Here is a 23,073-nt window from a genome sequence, read left to right on the forward strand (position 1 = left end):
TTTCTAATTTTGATGTGTCTTGGTGTGGGCCTCTTTGGTTTTATCTTATTTGGGGCTCTCTGTGCCTCTTGCACCTGGATAGCTTTTCCCTTCTGCAGGTTCAAGATATTTTTAGCCATAATTTCATCAAATGCCTTTTCTATCCCCTTCTTTCTCCCCCTTTCTTCTAGGACTCTAATCATGAGGATGTTAGTACACTTGATGTTGCCCAAGAGGCTTTTTAAACTGTTTTCTTTTTTAAAGTTTGTTTCCCTTTTTGCTGTCTTTAATGCTAATGCATGATTCACATAAATCTCTCTTCCAGGTCACTTATAAATTTTTCTGTATTACCTAGTCTGCTACTAATTCCTTCTAGAGTGTTTTTTTTTAAATCTGACTTATTGCATTATTCAGTTCTGACTGGTTATTTTTTTTTTAATAGTTTTTAGTTACTTGTTAACAGTCTCACTGTATTCATTTACTCTTTTCCCTAGTTCAGTTAGCATTCTTATTACTGACACTTTCAATTCTGGTAAATTACTTTGGTAAGCAATACATCTGTTTCATTAGCTGATTTTGCAGGTGTTATTTTCTTATTCTTTCATTTGAGACGAATTCCTCTGTCTTTTCAATTTGTTTAACTTTAACTTTCTCCATTTCTACGAAACTAGTTATCCATCCATGTCTTGCAGGTGTGTCCTTGTATGGGCACTGCCCACTCTGCCCAGCATGGGTGGCCCTCACTCCAGGGGGGTGAACTGGATCCAGAGGTGCTAAGGGGGCATCTGTAGGCTGGGGGCACACAGGCTGCCCAGTAAACCAGCCCGAGTCTGAGCAGTGTCCTGCCGCCCCCCTCAGCCTGTTCCAGGAGCAGGAGCAGGTGCGTGTCTCAGGAGACGAGTCAGGTTCCCAGGCCTCCTGCGGGTCCCCCTGGGTTCACAGCAGCTGTGGGGCTGTGACCTCCCGGGGTCGTCCCAGGGCTGCGGTGCCCAGTGTGTGGTGTTCATGGGTCTCTCCAGGGAGGACCTCTGAGCCCCTGTTCCTCCTCCTCGTCTGGGGCCCTCCCAGGGGCTCAGTCCTGATCTGACGGCTTCTCTTCCCTTCCTACCCAGCTCCGTGGGGACAGTTCTTTACAGCCCTGGTGTGGACAAGGCTTTCTGCTGGTGTAGTGTGTTTTCAGGCCATGGGATCCTGATGTGCTCCTGGAGGAGCTGAGCTCAGCATCCTGCCTGGAGCTCCTCCCAGGACAGTGTGTGACACTCACGGTGTGCTAAGTGTGGCTCCTGTGACTGTTCAGGAAGAGTCGGTGCCAATTTATTTTCTTCCTTTCCTGGACTATGGTATGCTTTTTCTTTCTTTCTCCTTCTTTCCTTTCTCTCTTTATGTCACGTGTGTGTGTATGTGTTCCTGTGTGTGTTCACAGCTAGGTACTTGAAACAACAGGCAAACACTCACTGCTGGTAGATTGGTTTCATGTCCTGACAGTCCTTCACTAGTTTGCTTGGAATACTCCTAGTCCTGGGATCAGCCCAAAGGAAAACTGAGGACAACTTGGTTCATTTCTGAGTCATAATCTTGCCTGGCATATGTGAACCTTTTTGATTCTCCTGAATTTAGGATGGTTTTTGAAATAACCTACTGTCCCCCAAATCCACACTCCAGTACTACTCAGGGTTTTACATGGTCTATGTATCCACCCTTATCCTTTGTCCCTGGCCCCACATACGTATAGTCCCCCTGCAGCTGTAATGAGATACCCCAGCTGCTCTTCAGTTTAAGCTTAAAACATAGAATGAAACAGTCACCAGTCTCCAGGCAGCCCCTAAGTAGGTTGGAACATTGCAGATAAGGTTTTCTGTGATCATTCTGGTTTGAGGGAGGCAACTGGGAGCTGAACAAGATTGCATTGCCCCAAGCAGAAGGGTACAGGTGGGTGAATCCATGATGAAATTTCCTGCCATTCTGTTCTGAATTTTCCTTAATTGGGTGTTCGTTTGGTGTTGTTGTTTAGTCACTGAGTTGTGTCTGACTCTTTTGAGACCCTATGGAACTATAGCCTGCCAGGCTCCACTGTCCAGGGAATTCCCCAGGCAAGAATACTGGAATGGGTTTTCATTTCCTTCTCCAGGATATCTTCCTAACCCAGGGATTGAACCTGTGTCTCCTGCATTGCAGGCGAATTCTTTACCACTCCATCACCTGGGAAGCTGGTTCATTTGTCATCCTAGGTGTTCTGACTGTTTCCCAGGGCTCCTATGAGGTTGTATAGCTAGTTTATAGCTAGTTTCTTTAATTTTCCTTATGCTTCCAGGGGAAAATCCAGCAGCTCATAGCTCACTGTTTAGCTAACTTTAATTTCCACGTTAAATTTTAATTGGCTTCATAACATTCCATTGTAGCAATGCTTGATGATTTTCCTCACTCTTCCAGATATATTATAATTTAACTTGTTTACAGGTCTTCCTTTTATGAATAATGTTGAGCAAGATAACAAATTATATAAAATATCATTTACATCATGGCAATTGTAAAGGTTCTCTAACTAGCTTACTCATTAGAAAAGACCCTGATGTTGGGAAATATTGAAGGCAGGAGGAGAACAGGATGACAAAGGAAGAGATGGTTGAATGGCATCAATGACTCAGTGGACATGAGTTTGAGCAAGCTCCGGGAGATGGTGAAGGACAGGGAAGCCTGACGTGCTACAGTCCATGGGGTCGGAGAGTCAGACATGACTGAGCAACGGAACAACAAAACTAGCTAAAAGATTGGAACAGAGAGTCTGTTAACATATCGTACACAGTAAAAACCATTAATAACTAGCCTCTAATAAGATCTTTGCCAGAATGTCTGATTTTCACATCATTTTCAGGATTTCACCCCCATCTATAAGCAAAATAATTTTGCTGGTAGGATATATAAAAAGGCAAATTTATATTCATTTGATGTTTTCATTCTTCATTAAGTGTTAGCATTTTGAGAAGTCCTTATTAGTCATTACTTTAAATTCTGTGACTGTGTGTATAAGTACGTATGTGTATGCACTGTAATATAGATAATTGTTTCAATTGATGTTTGCTCAAGTTGGGCTTCATAATTAGAAAATTTTAAAAATTGGTACGTGTGGTTTCTAGTCTAACATATGGTCAATAATTATTCAGCAAATCCCATGAAATAATTCACAATAATGTAAGTGGATCCAGAATTTAAAATTTACTTATTAAAAAAATAAAGTAAAGATGGTATGGGGAGGGAGATGAGAGTGGGGCTCAGGATTGGGAACTCATGTACGCCCGTGGCGGATTCATGTTGATGTATGGCAAAACCAGTACAGTATTGTAAAGTAAAATAAAAAATAATAAAAATTAAAAAATAAAGTAAAAATGTCCAAGAAATTGATGATTTATATCACTGTATCATAGGAATATTGTTCTGATAAAAAAGCAAACAAGTTAACACCCTTTGTTTATTTCTTACTCCGTGGGTATTGGTTCAATCATGCCCCTCCTACAATGTATCTGCTGACATTGGACAGTGCAGTTGGGGTGTTACCTTCGTATTACTTATAACCTGTGAGGGCAGAAGAAGAAAATCAGAGTCTGCTTACTCAGAAGAGCAACAGGCAATGGATCCCAAGTACCAGAGGGTGAAGCTTAATGATGGCCACTTCATTCCTATCCTGGGCTTTGGAACCTATGCACCTGAGGAGGTAAGAGTAGTGGTTGTGGGTTGACATAAACTGTAGTGGATGTGACATGAGTGGAAGGAACTTGGGTTGTCAAGCACTGAGTTCCTGTGTGACTCTGGGAGGATCTTGTGGTTCTACTAACCAGGCTAGAGCCATGCCCTGTGAAAGGGGAGAGAGCATCCAGTCTCCACTCTGCATCAGGGTCTGAGGCTGTGCTCACCTGCAGATTACTCTGGATTCCCCTCCAGCTTCCATCTCTTTCCCAGCTTGGCAGGAGAGGTGAGACTCAGCTGTCAAGAACACTGACTGTCAGCTGCTTTGCTTTGAGGGTGATTGTAATGGCTAGGTTTCTCTGTATATTTCATTAATTCCGGAACCATTTCCTCCTTCCAAAAAGACATGACCCAGAAAAGTATTTGAGGTAAAAATTCCTAAAGATGAGGTGACTGAAAACTAATGGGAGAGAATTGCTTTTCTACTGTGGAATACCTAGCAGGTCACAGGGAAGAAACACTTCAACTGTGTTTTGCCCTATACTTCTGTTTCTGAGTGGGCACTTCTTCTAATGGAAAGTTCAGTGCCATTTGAGGAGACAAGCTATAGTCTTACAGGAAAAGATTTCAATTCTTGGCTTTTGTAATATATTTTTATCTAACTATGGTCTTCAGTGCTTGAGTGTAAGAGGGACAAAGAGGATAATTTAGTAGACTGGAATCCAGGAATTTTGCTACTCATCTTGTCTTTACAGTATGTATTGAATAGTTGTATGACAAGGTTCTGGTCCTTAAACTTTGAATATCGCTTATTTTATGTATGAAACAGAAGGAAATACTCAGAAAAATTTTGAAGACAGAAGACAGGACTTTGTGGTGCAAACTGGGATGAGGAGAGGGAAGGGTTCAGCTATTACTGAAGCTCACTAATTCATTCCTCAGCACATCCCTGAATGCCCCTGCATTTAAGGAAAGGCAGAACTAGACCCAACAGATGGAAGTTAGACAAGCACCTCCTTTAAAAAGAAAAGATTACAAGTCACATAAAAAGAAGCAAAATATTATTCAGGCTTATAAAAGAAATGATCCATAATTTGCAACGACATGGATGAACTTGGATAACATTAAGCTGAGTAAAATAAGTTAGACATAAAGAACAAACACTGCATGATCTCTCTATGAGTAGGATCTATAAAAAAAAGTTGAGCTCATAGAAGCAGAGAGTAAAATCACAGGGACCAGGAGCTGGGGATAAAGTTGGGGAAAATGGAAAGATGCTGGTCAAATGGTAAAGGCCTTCAGTTGTAAGATATATAAGTCTGGAGACCTGATGTACAGCACAGCGGCAACTGTTAATAATAATGGGTTATATTCTTGAGATTTGCCAGAAGAGTAGACCTTAAAGGTCTCACAAACACCTATAAAAGTTAACTATGTGAGGTGATGGAACTGTTAGCTAGCTTGGTTGTGATATCATTACCCAGGGAAAGAAAGCAAAAGTGGTAGTCCATCAGTTGTGTCCAACTCTTTGCGAACCCAAGGACTATAACCTGCTAGGTTCCTCTCTCCATGGGATTTTCCAGACATGAATACTGGAGTGGGTTGCCATTCCATTCTCTAAGGGATGTTCCTGACCCAGAGATCAAACCCACATCTCCTGCATTGCAGGCGGATTCTTTGCCATCTGAGCCACCAGGATAGGCATTAAAAAATCACTTAGCACACTTTGAATAGGTATAGTTTTTATTTTGTGGAGAAGGAAATGGCACCCCACTCTGGTACTCTTGCCTGGAAAATCCCATAGACGGAGGAGCCTGGTAGGCTGTAGTCCATGGGGTCGCTAAGAGTCGAACAGGACTGAGCGACTTCACTTTCACTTTTCACTTTCATGCATTGGAGAAGGAAATGGCAACCCACTCCAGTGTTCCTACCTGGAGAATCCCAGGGACGGGGCAGCCTGGTGGGCTGTTGTCTATGGGGTCGCACAGAGTCGGACACGATTGAAGTGACTTAGCAGCAGTTTTTGTTTTGTGTATTCTGCATGACTACATTGGTAGATAGAGCACTCTTAGAAGATTTCACCTTGTTTCTTGGTGCTTTGTATCATGAACCTTTACCCTCATTGACTTTGCATAAAATATCTCACTGTATAAATCATATCCATGGCTCAGATGGTAAAGAATCGCTTGCAACTCAGGAGACACAGGTTTGATACCTGGAGAAGGGGATCTTCCTTTCTTGCCTGGAGAATTCCATGGACAGAGGAGCCTAGCGGACTACAGTCCATGAAGTTGCAAAGAATCTGACAAAACTGAACAACTAACACGTTCACTTTTTTCACTTTTATGAGTTCCTCCAGCACATCACTGAACCTGGAGGTGGCCTTTGGGGTCCTCTGATGCCTTTGATCAACCACTGATCACCTGGGATTGAAGACTTCCTGGGTGTTCATTTAAAAACTTTACAGGAAATTTCAGATAACTTATCATGGGTTCAACACCACACATGCAGAACTAACCAAAGGCACAAAGAAACATTAAAGCTTTTGTTTGTTAATTTCTCTTGGGAAAAATCAAAGCTTGTGCATCAGCAGTTTATTTATCGTGTGAATATTCAACTACCACACTTGTTGCATATGTAGGTTCCTAAGAGTGAAGCTCTGGAGGTCACCCAATTGGCTATAGAGGTTGGGTTCCGCCATATTGACTGCGCTCATTTGTACCAAAATGAAGGGCAAGTTGGACAAGCCATTCGGAGCAAGATTGCAGATGGCACTGTGAAGAGAGAAGACATATTCTACACTTCAAAGGTGTTGTGTGTGTTGTGTGTGCACATGTATGCAAGTCATTGTGTGCAGGTGATAATTATGTAGCCAGATCAATAGCTGTTTGGTGAACACTGCTTATTGGTACTTTTTTCACACATATTTGTGTATTAAATCTGGTATCCTAAAATAAAGTGAGAGTGATGATGGCTTTCTCATCATTGGTTCAAATTTTAATTTTAAATTAAAGTCAATTTGTTTTTCTGAGCCTAGACCAGAGTAGTGTGATTTAGTATGGGCTAATGAATCAGACAGAAATAATTAGATTATAGCTTTCCTTATCATCTAGGAAACTTTCTAAATTTTATTCAAATTCTAAATCTCAGTTCTTACTTTCATCTAAGAGGTGGAAATAGGAGGAGCTGTTTTTTTATTACATAAGATCTAACCAAATGCCTTAAATTATGTTCTGTACATAATAATATGTTCAAAACACTTCCTACATTTATGTAAACAAAAAGGTTCTAATTTCTCCTAAGAGGATTGATTCTTTGATAGAATTAGATTGACTTTGTGAACTGCTTTTAAATGTTATTAAACATAATTCAGATGATGGGTACATTAGTTATTTGATAATACTTTTCATTCTTGGGTCATTTTCTTCCATTGTGAATGATATACTAATGATAAATTCAATCAAATAACAAAGTTTACATGGGTTGGTTAGATAAAAAATGGAACTGAAAAAGAAATAGGGTGGTTTTCCTCTGTGATCATCCATTTCTAATCAGGAAAAATCTCTGATTTTTAGATGAAAGCATAAAAACAAAATTACCTACAATGTTAATTTCATGCAGCTTCCTTTCTTTAATCTCTGCAGCTTTGGTCCACTTTCCTTCAACCAGAGTTGGTCCGACCAGCCTTGGAAAAGTCACTGAAAAATGTTCAACTGGACTATGTCGATCTCTACATTATTCATTTTCCACTGGCTCTGAAGGTTGGCAATTTGTATGATTACAACTATTTTATTTCTTGTGTCAGAATGTCTATCAACCTGCATTGATGATTGACTTCAGATTTTTCATAGTAGGATATACTCTTCACTAGAGTAGAATTCCCAAATAATCATTTATGATTATCTTTTTACTGAGGGGTTTTTAAAAATTTTTTAATTTCTTTGTCATTCCTCCCAGAGAAAAAAGCTCAATAATCTCATGTTCTCCGCTCAAAAATTTGAGGGAATAGAAATAGGTGAGTTCTGCACACAGTACTGAATATGACTCTTGAGTCCCTTGGGGATTTTAAGAACACAGAGTTTGGTGTAGCCGTGGTGAGCATGACATTGCCTTACACTCGAACAAGATGAGTTTATCTCATCTTTCACCCTTTCAAGTTGAACAGATTTGATGGTGCTCTCTCTAGGTGAGTCTAAACCTTTATTGGGACTTAGGTGACCTTGCCTACACTGTTGCCTGTCTTCATGATGAGGTCTGTGGACTGCACTTTGCCATTAAGAACTGTATTACTTTGAACTGGTTTTTTTTTAAATTATTTATTTATTTTAATTGGAGGTTAATTACTCTATAATGTTGTGATTGTTTTGCCATACATAAACATGAATAGGCCATAGGAATACATGTGTCCCTCCCATCCTGAAGCCCCCTCCCACCGCTCTCCCAAACCTATCCCTCTAGATTGTCCCAGAGTTCTAGGTTGATGTTAAGTTGCAGAAATAAACTCAAGCCAAGCCATCCTATGGAGAAGAGTTTATTGGTTTATGTAGATGGCAAGGCCCAGCTATGGAAGATTTAAGGATCTGCAGTACTCTTCAGAAGTGTCTCCTTTCCCCCCCTACTACTTAACTTTCCATTACTCTTGGTTGGCTTTATTTTTATATCAACATTTTCCATCAGTGGTAAATTAACCTTGATTAGTTCAAGGCTCATGGCCATGAACATTTGAGAACATGTCTGGATCTTTCACAGCTCATATCAACCTAAGGATAGTCTTGTTGGTTCATGTGTCTGCCCTAGGGCTATCAGATGATCAGAGAGAAAAGAAACTGTATCACATCTAAGTCAAGACTGTAATTTTTATTCTGGAAATAAAGCCATGTAACATTGCCATTCTTTGCATCAGTCACAATGAGTCCCCTTTAGGACCTAGAAAGTTCTATTTATTAAAACATATGGTAAGTGTAAGAGATCTGGAATGTTGTAAACCTATCTTATGGACGTTAATGTCCTGGTCCTAGATGTGCCTGGCAGGCTAACTAAATGGAGAAATTTTTTTATTTTATTTTATTTTATTTTTATTTTTTAAATCTTTAATTCTTACATGCGTTCCCAAACATGACCCCCCCCTCCCACCTCCCTCCCCACAACAACTCTCTGGGTCATCCCCATGCACCAGCCCCAAGCATGCTGCACCCTATGTCAGACATGGACTGGCGATTCAATTCTTACATGATAGTTTACATGTTAGAATTCCCATTCTCCCAAATCATCCCACCCTCTCCCTCTCCCTCTGAGTCCAAAAGTCCGTTATACACATCTGTGTCTTTTTTCCTGTCTTGCATACAGGGTCGTCATTGCCATCTTCCTAAATTCCGTATATATGTGTTAGTATACTGTATTGGTGTTTTTCTTTCTGGCTTACTTCACTCTGTATAATTGGCTCCAGTTTCATCCATCTCATCAGAACTGATTCAAATGAATTCTTTTTAACAGCTGAGTAATACTCCATTGTGTATATGTGACATCTCTAAAATGACTGCTTCTATTCCAGCCAGGAGAGGAACTTTTTCCAAAAGATGAAAATGGAAAAATGATGTATGACTCAGTAGATCTCTGTCGCACGTGGGAGGTGAGTCCAGGGAGGAGAAAACCAGGGGAGGAGTCAGGAGACAGGGAACCACCTTCATTTCTTCCACCTGTGAGAATGGGCTGTGGACGGTCAGACTCAGCAGTTCAAGAATCTAAAGACTGGGATGCTGGGGTTGTGGGGAGGAAACCATTGCTGAAATGTTCACAGAAAAGGACAGAATCTGGGACGGTGAAGCCAGGCATCTATTTCCTTCTGTGTGATATGTCTTCTCTAGGGTTTTCTAAGGAGGAGATGATTAATTCTTCTTCTTGTGTCATGACCTTCTTCTCCTTTCTTCTTTCTTAAAATCAATGTCAATTCTTGACACGAGACACTTTTTACAGATTTTTTCCAGCATTTATTCTTGATCTATCACTCATTTCGAATTACTGCTCACCACCCTTCCCTCCCCAGGCCCTGGAGAAGTGTAAAGATGCAGGGCTGGCCAAGTCCATCGGGGTGTCCAATTTCAACCACAAGCAGCTGGAGAAGATCCTGAACAAACCCGGGCTCAAGTACAAGCCTGTCTGCAACCAGGTGAGGATCTTCTCCCTCCTGCTCTTCAGAACCTCCTTCTTGGACTTCAGCCTGATGTCTGTCTGTCTCTCCTCCCCTCCTGTTCATCCGATCTCTGTGGACAGATGATTCTAGGGATCAGAGCCCCTGTCTGGATGGTGTAAATAGAACCAAAAAAGGTATCTCTGTCTGAAAAAGTCTGGGTGGAAAATCTGGGGATGGCTCCCTGCTAAATTGTGGTGAGAACTGAGGGAAGGTAATGGAGGTGAAGGGAGTTAGGCTAGTCCCCTAGAACTTAGAGGAAGGAGGTGTTTCCCTGAGCTGAAAGGATCTCCAGAAATCAGATGGTAAAATTGCCTCAGAGGAAACTATGTACCCAAAGAAAGACCATTAAAACATGGAATAGGAAGTAAATAGAGATAAATCAGCTGAGACAAGTGTTAAGAGTTTGTGTGGGGTTTGGATACCCAAATCCTTAGTCTTGGTGTCTCTGTGTTTATAGGGTCTTCAACAGGAAGCATAGTACAAAAAAATTTACTGGAGGCTATGAAAATCATTCAGGTTATAGAGTGAAATCAACATCTTATAGCAATACTAACAGTAGATAAAATAGTCAGGAATTAGAGCATACCCTGTGATTTACTCAGAGCACACCCCGTGATTTACTCAGTCTTAATCTTTTTCTCCCATTGATGTTTATCATAAAATTAACTGTTTAAATACATTTTTCTTTGTTTGGTTCTGTACTCTTATATTTTTTTAATTTTTTACTGTATTGCTGTAAGAAAAGTTAAAATGATTCATTTAAAAACATTTTAAGTATATAACACTGCGCAATACAATGTACTTTAAGTTTATTGTATTGTGTTATATAATACAATGACTTTAAGCATAGGGACGATGCTGTACAGTAAGTCTCTAGAATTTATTCACCTTGTATAACTGAGACTTTGTACCTATGAATAGGAAATACTGATTTCTCCCTACTCCCCCCCCCCCACCCTGTGGTAACCATCACATTACTCTTTAATTCCGTGAGTTTGACCAATTTAGGTATTAACATCGGTCTTTCTGCAACTGCTGTATTTCATATAACATAATGTCCACAAGCTCCCTGGTGGCGCAGTGTAAAGAATCTGCCTGCCAATGCAGGAGACTCTGGTTCAGTCCCTGGGTTGGTAAGATGCCCTGGAGAAAGAAATGGCAACTCACTCCAATATTCTTGCCTAGGAAGCCTATTGGGCCACTAAAGAATCAAACGACTTAATGAGTAAACAACAACAATGTCTATAAGGTACAACCTGAAGAAAATGTAGCTTGTAAAATTCAGGATAAATATATATATATATCAGTTCAGTTCAGTCACTCAGTCATGTCCTACTCTTTGTGACCCCATGAATCACAGCAGGCCAGGCCTCCCTGTCCATCACCAACTCCCAGAGTTCACTCAAACTCATGTCCATCAAGTCGGTGATGCCATCCAGCCATCTCATCCTCTGTTGTCCCCTTCTCCTCCTGCCCCTAATCCCTCCCAGCATCAGGGTCTTTTCCAGTGAGTCAACTCTTTGCAAGAGGTGGCCAAAGTATTGGAGTTTCAGCTTCAGATCAGTCCTTCCAATAAACACCCAGGACCGATCTCCTTTAGGATGGACTGGTTGGACCTCCTTGCAGTCCAAGGGACTCTCAAGAGTCTTCTCCAACATCACGGTTCAAAAGCATCAATTCTTCAGCGATCAGCTTTGTTCACAGTCCAACTCTCACATCCACACATGACCAATGGAAAAACCATAGCCTTGACTAGACGGACCTTTGTTGGCAAAGTAATGTCTCTGCTGTCTAGAGACATTTTAATGTCTAGCACATTTTAATATGCTGTCTAGATTGGTCATAACTTTCCTTCCAAGGAGTAAGCATATTTTAACTTCATGGCTGCAGTCACCATCTGTAGTGAATTTGGAGCCCAAAAAAATAAAGTCTGACACTGTTTCCATTGTTTCCCCATCTATTTCCCATGAAGTGATGGGGCCGGATGCCACGATCTTCGTTTTCTGAATGTTGAGCTTTAAGCCAACTTTTTCACTCTTCTCTTTCACTTTCATCAGGAGGCTTTTTAGTTCCTCTTCACTTTCTGCCATAAGGTTGGTGTCATCTGCATATCTGAGGTTACTGATATTTCTCCCAGCAATCTTGATTCCAGCTTGTGCTTCCTCCAGCCCAGAGTTTCTCAGGATGTACTCTGTGTATAAGTTAAATAAGCAGGTGACAATATTCAGCCTTGATGTACTCCTTTTCCTATTAGGAACCAGTCTGTTGTCCTATGTCCAGTTCTAACTATTGCTTCCTGATCTGCATACAGGTTTCTCAAGAGGCAGGTCAGGTGGTCTGGTATTCCCATCTCTTTCAGAATCTTCCACAGTTTGTTGTGATCCACACAGTCAAAGGCTTTGGCATAGTCAATAAAGCAGAAATAGATGTTTTTCTGAAGCTCTTTTGCTTTTTTGATGATCCAGCAGATGTTGGCAATTTGATCTCTGGTTCCTCTGCCTTTGCTAAAACCAGCTTGGACATCTGGAGGTTCACGGTTCACGTACTGCTAAAGCCTGGCTTGGAGAATTTTGAGCATTACTTTGCTAGCGTGTGAGATGAGTGCAATTTGCAGTAGTTTGAGCATTCTTTGGCATTGCCTTTCTTTGGGATTGTAATGAAAACTGACCTTTTCCAGTCCTGTGACCACTGTTGAGTTTTCCAGATTTGCTGACATATTGAGTGCAGCACTTTCACAGCATCATCTTTCAGGATTTGAAATAGCTCATCTGGAATTCCATCACCTCCACTAGCTTTGTTCATAGTGATGCTTTCTAAGGCCCACTTGACTTCACATTCCAGGATGTCTGGCTCTAGGTGAGTGATCACACCATCATGATTATCTAGGTCAGAAGCTCTTTTTTTGTACCTTTCTTCTGTGTATTCTTGCCACCTCTTCTTAATATCTTCTGCTTCTGTTAGGTCCAGACCATTTCTGTCCTTTATTGTGCTCATCTTTGCATGAAATATTCCCTTGGTATCTCTGATTTTCCTGAAGTGATCTCTAGTCTTTCCCATTCTGTTGTTTTCCTCTATTTCTTTGCACTGATCGCTGAGGAAGGCTTTCTTATCTCTTCTTGCTATTCTTTGGAACTCTGCATTCAGATGCTTATATCTTTCCTTTTCTCTTTTGCTTTTCATTTTTCTTTTCACAGCTATTTGAAAGGCCTCCTCAGACAACCATTTTGCTTTTTCACATTTCTTTTCCATGGGGATGGTCTTGATCTGTGTCTCCTGTACAATGTCAGAAACCTCTCTCTACAGTTCATCAGGCACTCTGTCTGTCAGATCTAGTCCCTTAAATCTATTTCTCACTTCCACTGTTTAATCATAAGGGATTAAATTTAGGTCATACCTGAATGGTCTTGGCTAACTCAGTGAAACTAAGCCATGCTGTGTGGGGCCACCCAGGATGGGCAGGTCATGGTGGAGAGGTCTGACAGAATGTGGTCCACTGGAGAAGGGAATGGCAAACTACTTCAGTATTCTTGCCTTGAGAACAGTATGAAAAGGCAAAATGATAGGATACTGAAAGAGGAACTCTCCAGGTTGGTAGGTGCCAATATGCTACTGGACATCAGTGGAGAAATAACTGCAGAAAGAAGGAAGGGATGGAACCAAAGCAAAAACAATACCCTGTTGTGGATGTGACTGGTGATAGAAGCAAGGTCCCTGGAGAAAGGATAGGTTACCCACTCCAATATTCTTGGGCTTCCCTGGTGGCTCAGATGGTAAAGAATCTGCCTGCAATGCAGGAGACCTGGGTTTGATCCCTGGTTGGAAAGATCCCCTGGAGGATGGCATGGCAACCCACTCCAGTATTCTTGTCTGGAGAATCCCCATGGACAGGGGATCCTGGCAAGTTACAGTCCGTGGGGTCACAAGGGGTTGGACATGACTGCACAACTAAGCACAGCACAGCATATATGTATAATCAATATTCTAAATTAAAAGGGCTTCAAAACTATTGTGATTTTAGCATTAATTTTGCCTCCAAGTTTTCATTGTGAAAATTTTCAGATATTAGAAAATTAAGGGTACGGTCAAGGACACCCATATTTTCCCTCTTGTATGCAAAATGTTTCACATTTTGCCACATTGGCAGATGTGTATGTGTGTGTGTGTGTTCATATATATGTATATTTACATGTGTAATATTAGGTTGAACTGATCTCATTGTGGCTCACATGTTCACTCTGAGTCATGTATCTCAAGCTCTTTTAATCTGTCATAGTCACTCAATTATAATTTTTAACCATGATATCCAAACAATTTTTTGACAAATATAATAGACTTATCAGACTATCATCTTGTATTGTTAATTTGTTTCTCAATTCCTGTAAATTAACAGATAGACCTGAACCCCTTACTCATGTTCATAAATTTATACATTTTGGGCATATGTCCTTTGCATGCTGTTCCCCTCACATGGCACCCAGCAGGAAGCACGTGATGACCAGCTATCCCACTGTGATGATGGTATTTTTGTTCTCCTAGTAAAGCTACTGGTAGCTAGATTTTTAATTTGGAAATGTGTATTTCCCATGTTGAAATTGCCTAGTCATCTACTGGATAATAATTGTCATCAAAGGAATTTCAGTTTCCCCCAAGTTTTCATATAATGGTTGACAATCCATCAATGATGTTCACCTGAATTAATTATTTTTCTAGGACAATTTTCAATATTTTCAATGTAAGCACTTTTTAATCTTCTTACCTGACATTTTATTGTAAAAATAAAATTCCCTCACTAAGTCAGGATAAAATGCACCTATTCCCATAAGACAGAAGGCAATGGCACCCCACTCCAGTACTCTTGCCTGGAAAATCCCACGGACAGTGGAGCCTGGTGGGCTGCTGTCGATGGGGTTGCATAGAGTCAGACATGACTGAAGCGACTTAGCAGCAGCAGCAGCAGCAGCATTCCTATAAGACAAATCAAAAATGTCCTTTCTTCCCTTTAATTGTCAGTTTCTGAGAAAGGAGTTTTCATAATAATCATCCGTAGACGGAAACGTTTTTGCTCTTTCTCTCTCTCTCAGGGATTTTTGTTGACACTGTGTGCTACATTTGCTCTCATTCATGATTCCCTTTGGTGTTAAAATCTACTCAGATGTTACCAATGGGAACCCATCAATCTGGTTCTTTTGTCCTGCAGACATTTATTCATGTATCTTGGAGCAAATTCTTGCTTTTTGCAAGAATTGATGTCCAAGGCTCAAACAGTTGTTTTCTTGTCCCAGATCTGGAGTTAGGTATGTCCCCTGGTAATGTATTTAGTAACTGAGTTCTGGTCCCTAGGGTTGCTTGTTCTCAGGAATGTTATTACTTTTTCTGCTTTCAGGAATAGAGATATAATATGTATTTCTTAAAAAAATTACCTGATATTGATATTTTCAGTTCCAATTTAGTGTTCCATAGTTTATTTTTTCTTTAGATGTTTTAAACTTTTTGCCTTTCTCTGTCATATTGATATCACCTTCCTACATAACCTGACACTCTTCTATGTTGGCATTCTGCAGGTAGAATGTCACCCTTATCTCAATCAGAACAAACTGTTGGAGTTCTGCAAGTCACATGATATTGTTCTTGTTGCTTATGGTGCTCTGGGATCCCAACGATTGAAAAATTGGTAATGAACACTAATAAGACAACAGAGAGTTTACCTAAAATTCAATTTTTCATGGAATATGTTTTGTTATATTGTACTCAGTGCTCTCAACTGGCAGGCGGTAGAGAGGGGAAATGGAAGAGCCTTCTCTTTTGTCTTCTCATCACCCAGCCAATTATTTTTTACATTATATGTGTCTTGTTGTAGATTAATCAATAACAAGTGACTGCATTAAAATCTATATATAATCCCCCAGTTGAGATCTAAGACATAAGCTTAAGACATGATTTACTTACTAATGAACACATTGCTAGTAAAAGACTCTAAGCTTCCCTTACCTTATGCCGAAAGTCAGGATAATAAACCTCCCAGGTCAATGACGATCAAAAAAAAAAAAAAAAAGACAATTTGAATAATTTTTTTAAACATCTGTACAAGTACTGCACACTGTAAATAGTGATGAAAAGAATAGTTACTATGAGACTACTCAATTTTTATCAATACTGAGAAAGTTAAACTAAAAAGTATCCCAGTCTTTTCCTTCTCCTTTTGTGCTCTTGTACTTACTTTGGGGCTATGATTGGAGAGGAAAACCAACCCCTGAAATGTACAAGAACAAAACCACAGCTGTGGAAGCATTGATCTCATTTCAGTATACACCCAGGTGACCAGGAGAGCTTTGTAAACACAGATTGGGAAGTGACAGAGTCGAGTTTCTGATTCAGTTTGTCTTCAGCTAAGCCATGGGATTTCTAATAAGACTCCGGGTGAAACCGATGCTGCTGGTCCCTGGACCACACTTTGAGAAGCACTGGTCTAGAGTGGACCTACTTGGTCTGTTTGAAAAGCCTCTTAGAAACTGAGTACTCACTCTCAGCTCCTCAGGATTTCTTAATTTCCTTCCAGGGTGAACCCGAACTACCCTATTCTTTTGGAGGACCCGGTTCTTTGTGCCATTGCCAAAAAGCACAAGCAAACCCCAGCTCTGGTTGCCCTTCGCTACCAGATACAACGTGGGGTTGTGGTTCTGGCCAAGAGTTACAGCAGGAAGCGGATCAAAGAGAACATGCAGGTGATGCGTGGGGCTGTGGGCAGAGGGCTCCTAAGCAATATCCTTCATGAGGGTCATTTTTGTCCAGCTCTCAGATTAATTTTGCGTCAAAATGAGTTACCTGTTTTTTCCTGTGCATGAATGCCTTGTGTGTGTTTCCAGTGGTTTTCCCCTCCTGATGTGGCAACAGGAGAGGTGGCATGGCTGGAGAGGGTTAAGGTTGCACAGAAAGTAGAGATTTTAGATCCAGCATTACATCTGGAACTTATTCTGTCAGCTTGTGCAAATGACATCTTATTTTCTTTGTTTTCAATTGACAAAATGGCATTATGTGATTTTCTTAAACTGTTTAGACTGCTCTAACAAAATACCACAGATTGAGTGGCTTAGAAAAAAAATTGAAATGCATTCCTCACAGTTCTAAAGCTGAAAGACTGGAGCCAGGGTGCCTGGGTGATCAGGTGAGGGCTCTCCTCCAGGTCACAGGCTTCTCCTTGTATCTTAACACGGTGGAGTGGGCAACAGAGCTCTCTGAGGTCTCTCATATGAATATGATACTGTTCAAGTCTCGTTCACAAAAGCTCCACTGTCATGAACTAATCACCCCTCAGAAGCTCCCTTTCTAGCACCATCACAGTGGGGGTAAGGTTAACAACATATGAGCTTGGGGACACACGAGTGAGAGCAGCCATCCTGAACCAATTCATCCTGGTTTTATTTTACATTTCTCTGAATATTAATGTAGTTTCATTTTCATGCATTTCAGTTTCTGCCTTTGTGACATTCCTATTTATGACTTTGTACATTTTCATTAGATTGCATGTCTTTTTATTTTTATATTATACCATTAGTCTAGCTGTACAGGAAATCGCCCCCATTTAAGGGTTTAAGGCAGAGATCGTTTACGCATCTCTCTATTCTGTGGTTTCACAATCAACCTGCACTCAGCTAAGCTGTTGTCTTCTTGGCTGAGCTCTTTTGGGCATTTGCAGTTCAGTGCAGAGCTGCTCGGCACTTCTGCTTTAGCAGGTGGATGAGGCTATTGTAAGAGGAGACTGCATGCATCTCTGTATATATATTTTCATATATATTTGGCTAGACTGTTGTCAACCTACTTGGTCTTTATCTCATCACAGTGCTATTAGCCCTGGTCAGTGAGTGGGGAAAAATCCTCTTCCTGTCTGGGCTCAGATCTGACTCACCACTCCAGGGAAATATCACTGTTCAGTGGAAGTTACAGGTCAAACTAACTCAGTGAAAGTGAAGTAGCTCAGTTGTGTCCGACTCTTTGCGACCCCATGGGCTGTAGCCTACCAGGCTCCTCTGCCCATGGGATTTTCCAGGCAATAGTCCTGGAGTGGATTGCCATTTCCTTCTCCAGGGGATCTTCCCAACCCAGGGATTGAACCTGTGTCTCCCACATTGTAGACAGACGCTTTACTGTCTGAGCCACCAGGGAACTCCAAGTCAAGGGTAAGGGAAATGTTCCCTAATAAACTGGTTTTTTGTTTCCACTCAAATGCCGATCTGTAATACACTTAAACTTATTTTTGACTATGACATGAAAAGGTATATACATATTGTTAAACAGAAATCTATGTGTCAGTATTTTCCCACAGATTTTCACTGTCAACTCTGTCATATATCAAATGTCCATAAGTACATTTCTGGCCTCTCTCTGTTCTATTTAACTATTTACTTCTCTATACTACTTTATTATAGTGGAAAATAAGCTTGTTTTAAATAACATTCTTTTTTTCCCTTCAAGTATGTCTTCACTGCTCTTGACTAGCTGTTCTTTGATATAAAATTTAGTATCAATCTACCAACTTCCGCAAAAGAATAGCTGTTTAAGACTTTGATTCACATTGCATTTCTCACTTTGGAGAAAATTGATTTCTCTACAAAACTGACATTTCCATTTTGTGACTATGATATGCATTTTTAATTATTCAAGTATTCTTTAATATTTTAAATGCATTTCATAACTTTCTCACAGAGACATGTACATAATCAATGTTTTAGATATATTCATAGGTAATGAATAAGTTTGCTATCAGATTCTTGATTAGGTTTTCACAGGGGGATCCTCTTTTCCATACTTGCTTAAGCTCTATGCTGTGTCATATTTTAGGGGATGTTAACAAGGAAGAAAGCAGTCTAGTGTTCGGTCAAGTGCACGTATTTTGTCCAGGTTGTCCAACAGTGCCTTTGTTTGCAAAAAAGTTGATTTTTGTTTGCTTGTCTTCTGTCAAAAGAAATTCACGTGGAAAGATAAGGGATTGATGCCTTGCAGCCTGTGTGTGTGTGTCTGTCTGAGAACTGGAGTAGAAAAGTAGAGGTTGTAGAAAGAAGTGAGAACTCTGCAGAGGGTCCCAGGTTGTTCACCTGGATGCTGAAGACAGACACGGCTTCTCTGTCTCCTCTTCTTGTCTCCATCCAGCTGGAAAGTCCTCCAGTCCCCGGGGGAGGCCAGCTTCTTAGGGAAGAAGTCAATGTGATTCTTCCTTTATTCCAGGTTCTCGACTTTGAATTGACTCCGGAAGACATGAAAGCAATTGATGGCCTCAACAGTAACATACGATATTATGATTTAGTCTTGTAAGTGACTTGTGTATATTTCACACATACACTGTTTTTTGTAGCAGGCAGGTCAGTAGGGGAACTAAGCTTTTTAAAAGCTTAATTCTCAGAAGACAGTCCTGGTTTCCAGAGTAGGTGTAAACCTGGGGCTTCATGCAGACCTCAGACCAAAGGTTTCCTCCACGGCTCCATCTCTGACCAACAGAAATGTGACTAGGGCCCAGGACAGCCCATAAATAAAATCCCCAGATTTGACATGGTTTTGAATTCACTACTTTGTGCCCCTAATCCCTGTGACTGATGTATCTCCTCTCAGGGTCCAGGAATCCAGTAGACACAGAGGGAACAGTGCCTGCAGCCCACTATTCTTTTAGGGACCTGTGAACATATTTTATCTTTAAACTTTTTATAAAATTGGGAGGAAATGATTAATAGTGACTATTAATAATGAATCCAGCTTGGACTACATCTGTATTTATCCTAACACAATTGTAAAATATATTGTTGATATTTTTTATGGAGCAAAGTCTCATGAAAGGCAGAATGCATCAGTACTGAGAGGTCACATGGCCCTGCCTCCACTCCCTTCCCTAAGTGTCTGGTGAATTTTCTCCCGAATGGGCCTTTCTTTACCAAGACACCATCCATTTCTTTCAAATAGATCTCTTCTTTGGCCTTTTCCCCCTATTAAAAATCCCATGTCCTCATCCTTATAATCTCACAAAACTGAATTACAAGGCAATCATGAGCTTAACTGACCCTCCAGTGAGCGATGGCCATGTCCTTAGCAGGACACACCCAGGTAAGATCGTCTGGGTCTCTCTGGTTTCTTGAGTAAAGACTCACTCCAGTGTTGCCTTTGTTCATCAGGGATCATCCCCTAGGAAGCCCATAACTCCTTGACTTTGACTTAGTCACTAACATGAAATTCCAGCTGCCTAATTACTGCAGCAAGATGTCAAGATTGAAGACAAAGAAGGGTAATCAAACAGAGATATTAGAAGAGAGTTTAGAGAGAAGGTAATACAGATTATTAGTCAAAGGAAGATTTAGTTTTAAATGAAAGATGTCAAAACTTTGTCTCCTGTTTGTAAAGCTATATCATGATTCTGAAAAAGGATATTACAAATGAAAACAAAAAGATGGAAATTTACTTTTCTGTACTCAAAAACTTTTCAGCATACTTCTCTGTTCATCTTCATCAGGCTGTCAGTGCCTGGCCTTACTCATGTTTGTGGGTTTAAGTCAACAGCATAACTCTTGGCATATGGAATCACTCAGAATGTGCTCTCTAATGAAATAAATTGAAAGGAATGAATTTAGGAAGAAAAGTAAAAACATAGGGAAAAAAAGGAAAGCAGCAGTAATACTAGTTATTAATTAACCACTGTTTTAATCCTTTGTAAATTAAGAAAATAGTCATCTCACTTCATCAGTATTGTTGCTTATACGTCCATGACATCTCAAGAGATCAGAAGTTTCTTAATGGAATGCCTTCTGTTTTGGGGGGTGCTCAGTACTTACTCATTGAATGGATGTGTTAAAAAGATCTGCACAATTGTTACTGAGATCATCATCATCACCACCCAGGACCAAATGTTCCACCTAGGGCTGAAATGACCTTAATATTTTAGCTGTAGTTCTCAGACCTTCTTATAAACTGTAATTCCAATCAAGGTAAATATCACTGTGATGTTTATATTGCTTGTGACTGTGGTAATCACACACGCAGGCACTGTTCACACATGGACCGGGTACCTGGGGTAGAAGGTGGGATGTGATTGTAGACTGAGATGTTTAGGCTATCTTGGCTACATACACAGAGAAGCACTCTCCTTGGCCATGTGATACAGAATTAATAAATTAACATCCCTCCTTCTCTTTCAGCCTTGCTGATCACCCTGACTATCCATTTTCCGAAGAGTACTGATTGTGAGCGATCCATCATGGTTTTATCAGAATTTACTGATTTTCGGGGTATGGAGAGAGTTGTTATGATTGGTGGAGCTAATTAAAAACTGTGTCTCTAGTTTAAGTCTTCTTGCTTTTTGTGTATGTGAAACAATAAAGACTTCAAAGTGAGGATGCTTGGGAGGGGATTAAAAAGCAGAGTTGGAGACTTCCCTGGTGATCCAATGGTTAAGAATCCATGCTTCCACTGCAGGGGGCATAGGTTTGATCCCTGGTTGGGTAACTAGATTCCCCTGCTGGGTTGTGCAACAACAATAACAAATAAAATACCACTATATATAGAGTAACTCTTCCTGCAAAAAATTTGAAGAGTAGCAGAAGAGTAGTGGCTCTTCTACACTTGAGGCCATCAAGAAAGAACTCACACAGTCTAGCTGGCATGTAGGAGAAGAAATCTAGTTAAGACCCACACCCCTAGCAGGTAACACAGAAGAGGAGAAGTACCAACAGGCTCAGAGATTGTCCTTAAAGATCGAGGGGTATAAGACCCATGTTAGGAACCTCAGGTCTGAGGACGGGCCCTGGGAAGATGAGCCCCTTTGACTCATTTGAAACCTTGTGGGGCTTTACCAGAGGGTGCAAGAAGCCAAGACTCTACTTTGCTTGAGTGTGTGCACATGTAACTGCTCTCAAGTCCATGGGGCACTGCCTGATGCTCTGACAAGCCTGCAGGACCACCTCAGTCCAGGCCATCCCCCCTGCACAGGCTCCTCCTCCAGCCGCTCTTGCTTGTCACTGATGCCTCTACTGAGGGGGATATGGCCATCAACCATCACAGGCACTGGGGAAAGTGGGGCCAACTCAGAAGCATGACTATGAACAAAGCTAGTGGAGGCGATGGAATTCCAGTTGAGCTGTTTCAAATCCTGAAAGATGATGTTGTGAAAGCGCTACACTCAATATGCCAGCAAATCTGGAAAACTCAACAGTGGCCACGGGACTGGAAAAGGTCAGTTTTCATTCCAATCCCAAAGAAAGGTAATGTCAAAGAATGCTCAAATTACTGCACAATTGCACTCATCTCACATGCTAGCAAAGTAATCCTCAAAATTCTCCAAGCCAGGCTTCAGCAATACTTGAACCGTGAATATCGAGATGTTCAAGCTGGTCTTCGAAAAGGCAGAGGAACCAGAGATCATACTGTCAACATCTGCTGGATCATCAAAAAAGCAAGAGAGTTCCAGAAAAACATCTATTTCTGCTTTATTGACTATGCCAAAGTCTTTGACTGTGTGGATCACAATAAACTATGGAAAATTCTCAAAGAGACGGGAATACCACACCACCTTGACCTGCTTCTTAAGAAACCTATATGCAGGTTAGGAAGCAAGAGTTAGAACTGGACATGGAACAACAGACTTGTTCCAAATAGGAAAAGGAGTACATCAAAGCTGTATATTGTCACCCTGCTTATTTAACATATGTACAGAGTACATCATGAGAAATGCTGGGCTGAAAGAAGCACAAGCTGGAATCAAGATTGTCGGGAGAAATATCAATAACCTCAGATATGCAGATGACACCACCCTTATGGAAGAAAGTGAGGAGGAACTGAAAAGCCTCTTGATGAAGGTGAAAGAAGAGAGTGAAAAAGTTGGCTTAAAGCTCAACATTCAGAAAACTAAGATCATGACATCTGGTCCCATCACTTCATGGCAAATAGATGGGAAAACAGTGGAAACAGAGTCAGACTTTATTTTGGGGGGCTCCAAAATCACTGCAGATGGTGACTGCAGCCATGAAATTAAAAGACACTTACTCCTTGGAAGGAAAGTTATGACCAACCTACATAGTATATTGAAAAGCAGAGACATTACTTTGCCAACAAAGGTCCATCTAGTCAAGGCTATGGTTTTTCCTGTGGTCATGTATGGATGTGAGAGTTGGACTGTGACGAAAGCTGAGTGCCGAAGAATTGATGATTTTGAACTGTGGTTTTGGAGAAGACTCTTGAGGGTCCCTTGGACT

General features: G+C 40.8%; 1 protein-coding gene across 10 annotated transcripts; it reads left to right on the forward strand.

The window, feature by feature from the left end:
- The first annotated feature begins 471 nt into the window (after positions 1 to 471).
- On the forward strand, positions 472 to 21,169 carry LOC138417528 (dihydrodiol dehydrogenase 3-like). 10 transcript variants are annotated; one of them, XM_069547897.1, is made up of 12 exons: positions 481 to 524; positions 672 to 859; positions 1,092 to 1,319; positions 3,515 to 3,688; positions 6,302 to 6,469; positions 7,305 to 7,421; positions 9,212 to 9,289; positions 9,704 to 9,826; positions 15,412 to 15,521; positions 16,407 to 16,572; positions 19,070 to 19,152; positions 21,022 to 21,169. In XM_069547897.1, exons 3-12 carry the CDS (start codon positions 1,317 to 1,319, stop codon positions 21,062 to 21,064), a joined length of 1,065 nt encoding a protein of 354 aa, XP_069403998.1. In that variant the 5' UTR covers positions 481 to 524; positions 672 to 859; positions 1,092 to 1,316; the 3' UTR covers positions 21,065 to 21,169. The 10 variants fall into 10 exon arrangements, 9 of the variants coding, with proteins under 9 accessions (XP_069404004.1, XP_069403998.1, XP_069404001.1 ...); XM_069547903.1 differs by lacking the exon at positions 1,092 to 1,319 and having other exon boundaries at positions 472 to 524; positions 3,520 to 3,688; XM_069547900.1 differs by lacking the exon at positions 1,092 to 1,319.
- The last annotated feature ends 1,904 nt before the right edge of the window (positions 21,170 to 23,073 follow it).

This window comes from Ovis canadensis, chromosome 13 (assembly GCF_042477335.2).
Source record: "Ovis canadensis isolate MfBH-ARS-UI-01 breed Bighorn chromosome 13, ARS-UI_OviCan_v2, whole genome shotgun sequence".
NCBI lineage: Eukaryota > Metazoa > Chordata > Mammalia > Artiodactyla > Bovidae > Ovis > Ovis canadensis.

Bases quoted from the DNA above. Each gene is read 5' to 3' on its own strand.
- LOC138417528 (XM_069547897.1), top strand. The intron at 7,422-9,211 runs GTTGGCAATTTG...CTTCTATTCCAG, and splicing joins ATTTTCCACTGGCTCTGAAG to CCAGGAGAGGAACTTTTTCC. The intron at 9,290-9,703 runs GTGAGTCCAGGG...TTCCCTCCCCAG, and splicing joins ATCTCTGTCGCACGTGGGAG to GCCCTGGAGAAGTGTAAAGA.